The following is an 8,373-nucleotide window of genomic DNA, read 5'->3' as shown; positions in this document are numbered from 1 at the left end:
CTGGATCCTGGACATGAGCTGGGTAACACCCTCTCCCCAGCCTCAGTCAGCAGCTCTTTGCCTTTATTTATGGCGGGTTCCCCATCAGTGGCTGTCAAATCAATTATAAATTAAGGAAGTAAGGGGGCTTTTCTCTCTATCAGGAAAAGCCAGCGAATGTTCTGGTTTTAGAGTAAATTTTTTCTCTGGATGTGAGGCTGAATCCTCAGAATAAGTTGACTGGGGTGTGGGAGTGAGAGGACAGGGCTGCCTGCAAGGCAGACGAGCTGAAATGCTACTGTCTCTCCCGCTGCCGTGCCTGGCCCGACTCGGCATCTGAAATGGGGGCCCCGTGGGAATCTTCTGTGCGGGTCCCCGCTGTGGGGGGAGGCTGCACTAGCTGGGCGTCACCGACATAGAGTCCCTCCCCTCTGGCCCGCTGTTGGTTCTGGCCACGCTGTCTCTGGCCCTCCTCCTCTAGAAACAAGCCCCTGAGGTTTTCTTTGGGCTCCTTCCTGTCCCCGCCCTCAGACCATTTGGTTTCTGTGGGGTTAACTCTACCTTTGGCTGCAGAGGCAAGCAGGTAACCCAGGTCTGGCCAGTCAGAGGATGAATCCCCATCCCAGCCTGATCATAGGCTTAGGGGCTAGCAGGTGACCCAGGCCTGGCCGACGAGAGCCCTACCTGGGAACTGTGCTGGAACAGATGAGAAAGGGAAGACCACTTTCTGTAGGCCTTGCAGAGCCTGGAACTGCTGGTGGCCTTTATGCCACCTCTTGAGAACAGTCAGCCTTGCATGAAGCCAACACAGAGGAAAGTGCAGCCAGAGCGGAGACGTACAAGCCAGATTAACATCATCCAAGCAACTGCATCCAGCTGTGCCTGATGCCCTGAGAGTTTCATTTCTGGGAGCCAATAATTTTTCCCTTTAGCTTCAGTGCTATTGAGTGGGATTTCCTGTCACTTGCAGCCAAAGTAATCCTGACCGACATCACCTAGGGAGACAGAGTTAAGAGGGGCAACAATAGAGACCCCAGCCATTACCCGCTCCAGTCCCTCCATGGCACTGGAGATCTTCCTTCTCAGGCTCCTGCCGCCCTTTCCTACCTTGGAGGATGAGGGTAATTTGGGAGCTACATCTCCATCCCATTCCCCTTGGAGATGAGGTCCCTGGTAGGGCCAGCTCTGAGCCAAGGCTCCGGTAATGCCAAAAGTCTCCCACTGTCTGCTGTGTCCAGGAAGCAGGTTGGCTGCATACTGAAAGCTCATCAGATCCCATCAAGGTCAGCTTTAAGATTCCTTTTTGCACATAAGGAGGCTCAGAGAGGTGACAAAACTTGCTTGCAGTTTCACGGGTCACCTGGATCTCTGTGACTCCAAAGTTGGGGACTTTTCTCATTCCTGGGCCTGCTCCCCCCACCTCGTACTCCCAGGGGGCTCTGACAGTTGCCCAAACCAGGCAACCCAGGGTCAAGGGTCAGGTGGACGCCGCCCTGTTCCAATCCATCCTGCAGATAAAGAGCTTGAGAGTGACACAAACCACCACCATCAACACCAGGTATAGGAGCTGAGCTTTTAATACCCCAATTTGCCTTCGTCTCCAGGCAGAGCTGGGGAGAGGTAGAGCTTCCAGCTTTGGTTACGCGGAGGAGCAGGGGCAGTTGCCGAAGCAGCTCAGTTTCGATGCCCCAGCGTCCCAGCCAGTTTCACAGCAAGGACTCTCCACAGTGCAGAATGGACTGGAGCCGCGGAAGGCTCGCCCAGCAAGGGAGCTGAAATCTGAGACCTGTGGACATCCCCAGGGAAGGTGGGCCCAGCCAGATTTCCCATTCTTTGTTTCTAAGCTCTTTGAGACAAGGGTGACATTGGGGACCCAGCTCCCCATTAAATGTGGGCAGGTAAGCATGGCTTCTAGAAGCTCCATACTGGCCCAGAGATGCTGCAGCCTGAGTGCTGGGGAGGAGAACAAGTGGTTTCTGGAAGCTGAGAGAAAGGCCTGTCTCTCCATGGGCCACACTGAAAAGGGGTGGCCCTAGTCCCGGGGCTCCATGCTGGAGGTGAGATCCCCGGGCTTCAGTCCCACACTCTGAACCCCCGCTGTTTTTTCAGTCCTGATGACTGCGTTCTGCATTTCCTTGACTGTCCCTCCCGTGGCCCAACACCCAGCCCTGGTCTGGCCTTGACGTCTGGCTCATTTTTATAAACCTGCTGAGGCTGGTTGCTCAGGGCCTTGCCCAATCTCAAAATGGTCACTATCAAGAGGAGATGATCATAGCAATGAATTAATTACATTCATTGATATTATTTATAATGTTAACTACAGCCTGTACAGCTCCTTACCATTTACAAAGTGCTCACACACACATACACACACGCACACGCACACACACAATCTCATTTGATCTTCACAGCAGCTGTGTGGGGGATTTGGAATTTCCACTTTATGGGGCAAGAAAGTGAGGCCCAAGGAGGAAAACAACTGCTCAAGGGCATCAGACAAGGGTGAGCTGCTGCTGCTAACATGGTTTTGAGAGGATAGATATGCTCTCCCTGCCCATTCATCTCTCCATTCATGTCTCCATTCATTCCTTCCTTCAACCATCTAGCATTTATTAAGCACCTACTATGTGCCCACTCTGTGCTACACACTTATCCCTAAGCTGGGACACTTTTCCAGAGCAAGAGTTCTCGTGTGCCTGAGAGATGAGTTTGGGGGGAAAGGGGGGTACACATCCCACCGGCCCCTGGGAAATCAGGACTCCAGACTGGGCCGTCCCTGCCAAGTGAGGAGCCTCATTTTTCTCTCATTAATTCTCTTTCTGTTTGTTTGTTTAAACTCAGGGAGCCTGTGTGACCTGGTTCCGACAGGCACGGCTCCTGATGGGGTGGCTGGGGTGGGGGGCGGGGGCTGGGAGACTCCTACAGTTGGCCACAGAGTCCTTAGGCAGGCGCCACCTGGCTGGTCTCTGTCTTGGAGGCAGTGGTGGAGGCCTCATCGTCACCCAGTGGGTTCCTGCCACAGCACAGGGTGGTGAGCATGCAGTTCCGGAACTGGAAGAAAGGGCATGAGTCAGTGTCAGGGTCCCCCAAAATGTGGGTGGCAACCGGCATGGTCGGTGAGATTTGCCTCCACCCCCGTCCCGCTTCTGGCCTTCCCAGCCTCCACTCCCCTCTCAAATGGCTCCCTGGAGGAACTTACTAAGCCTTCACGACCCCACCCGGAAATGCCAGCACCAAACCTCAGGGGGCTTTCTTTGTCACTGGTGATGCTCCATGATGCCCTCTGTGTGCCAAGGGCTATCTGTAAATTATCTCATTTAACCCAAGAGTTTAGGAATTCACCCTTCCTATGGATGAAGAAACTGACGCCCAAAGAAGGGAAGTGACTTGCCCAAGGTCACACAGCTAGAAACTAGCAGAGCTGGGATTTGAACTCAATATGTCTGACTCCATGTTTTCCCCACTGGATCAAGGGATCTGCAGAGGAACCACTGGTCTGTGTTAAAGGACCGCTTTACCCTTTCATTCCTTGGAACAAGACTTTTTAGCTCCCTGTCCAGCTGTGTGGAAACTGTCACCTATTCCCAGGCTTGGGACTTTGACCGTTTGACCTTTAAAGCAGGCCTCCGAAACCATCTGGATGGGTGCTTCTCGTTCTTGAGCCAGCATCAGAGCCACCTGGAGGGCTTGCTAGAAATGCAGGTTCCTGGGCCCACCCTGAGCCTCTAATCAGAAGGTCTGGGGGTTGGCCCAGGAGTCTGAATTTCTCCCAGATGACTCTGACACCCCGGGGAAGACCAACTCCCTGACCATTTTGCAGGTGGAAAGACTGAGGGCCCAGTCAAGAATGTGGCTCGTCCTCCTGTGGCCTTGGGGGACCTGGACCCTCCCGCCTCACCAGCAGGCACCTGCTTGTTCATCATGATGTAGATGACGGGGTTGTAGATGGAGGAACTCTTGGCAAAGAACGCCGGGACGGTCATGAAGATGGGGCCAAAGTTGGAGCCCTGGTGGGTGAAAATGTAGAACGCCACGCTGGCATAGGGCACCCAGCAGATCAGGAAAGCAACGACCATGATGATGACCATGCGAGTGACCTCCTTCTCGGCCTTCTGCGTGGTGGCCGACTCCTGCTGTTGGGCAGCTGCCTGCGGGGAAACAGGGCCTGGTGTTCAGACTGAGGCTCCTCTGGGATGGGGGCTGGGCTCAGCCCAGTCAATGTGCGTGTCCCCCGCGCCCAGCATAGGACCATACCTCCTTGACTGTGAAGACCAGCTGCCCATAGCAGAAGAATATGATCACCAGGGGGATGGAGAAGTGGACCACGAACATGTAGATGACGAAGGATTCATTGTTGACCTCCGGCGAGGGCGTGTAGTAGTCAATCCCGCACGAGCACTGCATTCCCTCCGGGATGTACCTGAGGACCGGTGGGGGGATGGGGCGGGAGGGGCAAAGGGAGACCCACGTGTGAGGGACTTGGGAACAGGCCCAGCTGACCAGAGTCCCCTGCCACCGCCTACTGTAGGGCTGGTCTCACTCTGGGCCTCACTTTCCCTCTCTGTGAAATGGGGATAATAAACCTCTCCTTGGTTGTGTGACTGAGGATCACGTTGACTGAGGCAAGCGATTCAAACGTACCTGTGGAAACAGTGTTGTTTCACTGTTCGTTCAGCGCCGTGTTATCCCGGGACCACAGTCTCTCCAAGCCTCTCATTCCAGAGGCGCCCCCCCAACGCCGCGCCCACCACCGCACCGCTCTGCCCCACCCCGCCCGGCCTGCCACTCTCCAGCAGCCGGAGGCCAGGCCTCGGGCCACACAGGGCACAGGTTGGCGGGGAGAAGGGAAAAGCCCTGCCAAGCTCTGTATTTGAGGCGCCCAGGTCTTTCTAGGCCAAAGAGGGGCACACAGGGTAACTAAGGGATCTTTGCACTTTCTGGAAACAAGAGGCCCCGGGGCATCTGGTTAGGATGTTTGGGTGATTTCAGACGATGGTGACACTGGACCGACCTCGGAAAACCCAGCGTCTGTTAGCTGTGCCTACCAGGATGTAACCGGGCCAGACTGGAGAAGACAGGGAAGGAGACCAGAGTTTTTTGTCCCTTGCTGAATTGCTCAAATTCAGCACGGGGCAAAGAACACTGGCCCCAGGAAGACTGAGAGAGGAGGAAAGTGGAGAGAGATGGGAGTTTCCCGGAAGCAGAGGGACACGAGGCCGCCTACAGAGTCACTAGTCCAATGTCCGGAACCACTGTCCACCGCAACCCCAGCTCATCTCAGCCCATTTGGAGATAACGGCCTAGACTCTGGACAGGACTGCTTCCCAGAGGCTACAATGTCACACCTGCACGAGGAAGGCTCTGCCTCCGCAGGTGCTGAGGCCTAAGGTCAGAGGAACTGCTCAACAGGGCACTGGACCAAAGAGGATTGGAATCTGGCCCTGGCTTAGCTGCGGATTAGGGGCACAGCCAAGGTGAAGGGTTGGGGCGTCTTGGAGTCCCCTTGACATGGGGACCAGCCCCATAGCAGTGTCAGGGGCTGACCCTCTCCTCCCTGCCCTAAACCTCAACCCCATGACAGCTGCCAGCTCGGGACCTAGAACCAGACAGCCCCCCTGGCTGGAGGACCCTACAAAGAGCCCTGGAGATCCTTCCTTCCCTTCCACTCAGTGCTGTTACCTGGACCAGCCGACGAGAGGGGGCGCGGCACAGGCCATTGCCATGATCCAGGTGAGGGCGAGGCCCATGATGGCATGGTTCTCCCCGAAGCGGAAGTTGCTCATGGGCTTACACACCACCACGTACCTCTCGATGGCCAGGACCACCAAGGACCACAGGGCAATTTCACCTGCAAGGTAGCCAGCTGTCAGTCAACACGCCACGTGGCTGGACCTGTCTAAGGAGCGGGAGCTCCCCTGAGGGATGGGGTGAGGGCGGCCAGGAAAGCACCTGGGGGCGGGCCTGGAGCAAGGCCTTAGGGTGCGGAGGGCCTGGACATTGAAGAGCGGGTGCGGGGCAGAGGGGCCAATATGCCGCGCAGAGTAACTCCCAGGAAGGTTAGTTCAGCTCAAGAGCTCTGGGTTCTTGAGGGACATAGAAATCGGGTCATGGGGTCATGGCTGGACTGGGAGCCCTGTAGGGAGCTTTTATAGAAAAATGTGTCCTTCATGGGGCAACAGGCAGAGTTCCTCTCAAAAGATATTGCAGAGGCAGCAGAAGCCTGGAGTTGGGAAGCCTTCCCTCCCTCCTGGGCAGCGGCCTCTCCCCTCCAGGGAAATGTAATAACATGAGTTATGTGGGACCCTCTCCTAGGAGCCAAGGAACTGCATAATGTTTTGCTCAGAGAAAGGAGGAGGAAATAATGATGTGATTCAGACATCTGCCCTGCACATCACCCCAGAAACTCAGGAGGGAGGGTGGCCATAGGAATTATCAACCAAACTAGGACATTTCTGAGTGAAAGGGAACACTAGTGAGTATTCCAGGACCATAGTTGTAGCAGAGACGTGTCCGCCTGTGTGTGGCACCCTTCTGGCCTGAGACTGTGTGACTGTGGTCACTGAAGGTGACAAACACCCAGTGATGGCCAGAGTCCCAGGAATGGGGTGGAGGCAGCAGCCTGGACACAGGTGGGAGAGAGAAGACAGGAGGCAGAGCGTCCCTGTGGCTGGTGCTAGGCTCTCCCTGTCACCCTGGCTTTGTAATAATGACCTCTCGTGTCTCCTGCTTGCCTGAGAGGCCATGTGTCCCCAAGGAACGTTCCTCGATCTGAGCCAGGAGACCTAGGCCCTGGTCACTGCCCTGCCGTATCCCTAAGTCACTCTTCCCCTCTGCACACTGCAGTTTTCTCATCTGCTAAATGGGATCTATTCTCTGCAGAGAATCAGTTTTTCAGTTAAAGAAAGTATTTTAAACTATGGTTCAGAGCTACACAGATCACCTCACAGGTCTAACGTCTCCCTGTAAATGGACTCATCAATGCAGAAAGCATTCAAGCGTGGCAGAGAGGCTGGAGGCGGGCTGGGAGGGAGTCAGCTAGATGTTGGAGAAGGACCGAGCCCATCGCCCAGTACAGGCAGTCCAGTGACTGGAGGACTCAGAGCCCTCCTCCCACCCCAGGCTGGGAGCCCTGAACACAGGGATCTGTCTTGTCCAGCTCTATCCCCAGTGCCCGGCGTGGGTCTGACCCAGCACAGCTGCTGCGAGGGAAGCAGAATATGTCCTGAAGGACCTCAGAGACATGGGCTTGAAACTCAGCCCCGCCAGACACTTGATGTGACCCCAGCAAGGCCCTTGACTTCTCTCATCTGCTTCCTTGCTGGAAAGCAAGACAATGACCCCACTCCAAGTGAGATCAACAGTGTTCAGTGCCCACCCTCGACAAACGGCAGCCTAGCTCATCATCACTAAAGTGTGTTGATTAAGTGAGGGCTTTGGATAATGGCCTCTCAGCCACCATCCCCAAGGCATAGGCTGTCCCCAGACACCGGCCCCCTCACGCCGCAAGCTCCTGGCTCCTGTAGCCCCCGTCACCCGCACCCCAGCTCATACCGCCCAGGGTGGCAAAGAAGCCCTCCAGATTGCATCCCGTGGGCCCGAAGACGAAGTACGCGTGCAGAGAGGTGTAGAGGGTGGTGGTGAAGCCACCAAAGACCATGAAGAGGTCGGCCACGGCCAGGTTGAGCAGGATGTAGTTGAGAGGCGTGCGCAGCTTCTTGTGCTGGACCGTGACGTAGAGCGTGAGGAAGTTGATGGGGAAGCCGAGCACGATCAGCAGGAACATGTAGGCGGCCAGCACGGAGAACTGCCACGGCTCAGCCAGGTAGTACTGCGGGTACTCGAAGGGGCTGCGCACCACGCCTGTATTGTTAGAGAAAGGCACGTAGAAGTTCAGGCCCTCTGTCCCGTTCATGGCTGCAGCCCTTGTGGCTGCCCTGCGGCAGCTCCAACCGGAGGATGCTGCTGAGGCCTGAGCTCAGCCACGCAGGGCTCCGGCTGGATGACTCCAGGCTCTGAAACCCGCCCCCCCCCCAGGCCCTTATAAAGTGACCTCCCCTCCCTAAGCTCCTGGCTGAATCAGCACCTGCGAGATTGGGGGCGTTATTAATCATATTAATCCTCACTGCTGCAACTGGGGGCCTAATTGGCTTCCAAGAGGGGCCAAGGTGACTCCAGGTAGAAGGCTTCTGTCCGGGAAGGGAGGTGCTGGGGACCCTGGGAAAGGGCAGGAGGCCCGCCCCCAACTCTCCTGTCCCCGAGGAATCTCTGTCATCTCAGCTGATGGCCTTGGCCTGACATTGGGACCTCTGACTCCATACCCCCACTTCCCTCTGGCTTAGTGCAAGCAAACTTCGTCTTCCTCCCAAATGGACCATGAGCTCCCAGAGGGCAGAG

At 56.0% G+C, this 8,373-nt stretch overlaps 2 protein-coding genes across 2 annotated transcripts in view; both read right to left on the bottom strand.

The window, feature by feature from the left end:
* Positions 1–1,173: 1,173 nt before the first annotated feature.
* Positions 1,174–8,032, bottom strand: RHO (rhodopsin). Its single transcript, XM_022562745.2, has 5 exons — positions 7,531–8,032; positions 5,659–5,827; positions 4,234–4,399; positions 3,888–4,127; positions 1,174–3,030 (listed from the first exon to the last, which is right to left on the bottom strand). Exons 1-5 carry the CDS (start codon positions 7,889–7,891, stop codon positions 2,920–2,922), a joined length of 1,047 nt encoding a protein of 348 aa, XP_022418453.1. The 5' UTR covers positions 7,892–8,032; the 3' UTR covers positions 1,174–2,919.
* The window catches only part of IFT122 (intraflagellar transport 122), a 77,606-nt gene continuing 76,959 nt past the window's right edge, over positions 7,727–8,373 (bottom strand). The window contains exon 30 of the mRNA XM_022562735.2: positions 7,727–7,839. The gene's annotated coding sequence lies outside the window, so the exon portion shown is untranslated. The remainder of the gene's footprint in view (positions 7,840–8,373) is intronic.

This window comes from Delphinapterus leucas, chromosome 10 (assembly GCF_059928025.1).
Source record: "Delphinapterus leucas isolate spDelLeu-1000000601 "Yukka" chromosome 10, BTC_Dleu_Yukka2, whole genome shotgun sequence".
Lineage (NCBI taxonomy): Eukaryota > Metazoa > Chordata > Mammalia > Artiodactyla > Monodontidae > Delphinapterus > Delphinapterus leucas.
This window is presented reverse-complemented; position numbering and strand designations above follow the sequence as displayed.

Coding starts and splice junctions, on each gene's coding strand:
- RHO (XM_022562745.2), bottom strand. CDS start 7,891: ATGAACGGGACAGAGGGCCTGAACTTCTACGTGCCTTTCTCTAACAAT. Junction 5,828..7,530: donor CTTCTTTGCCACCCTGGGCG/GTATGAGCTGGG, acceptor GCTACCTTGCAG/GTGAAATTGCCCTGTGGTCC. Junction 3,031..3,887: donor ACATCATGATGAACAAGCAG/GTGCCTGCTGGT, acceptor CCTTTCTTCCAG/TTCCGGAACTGCATGCTCAC.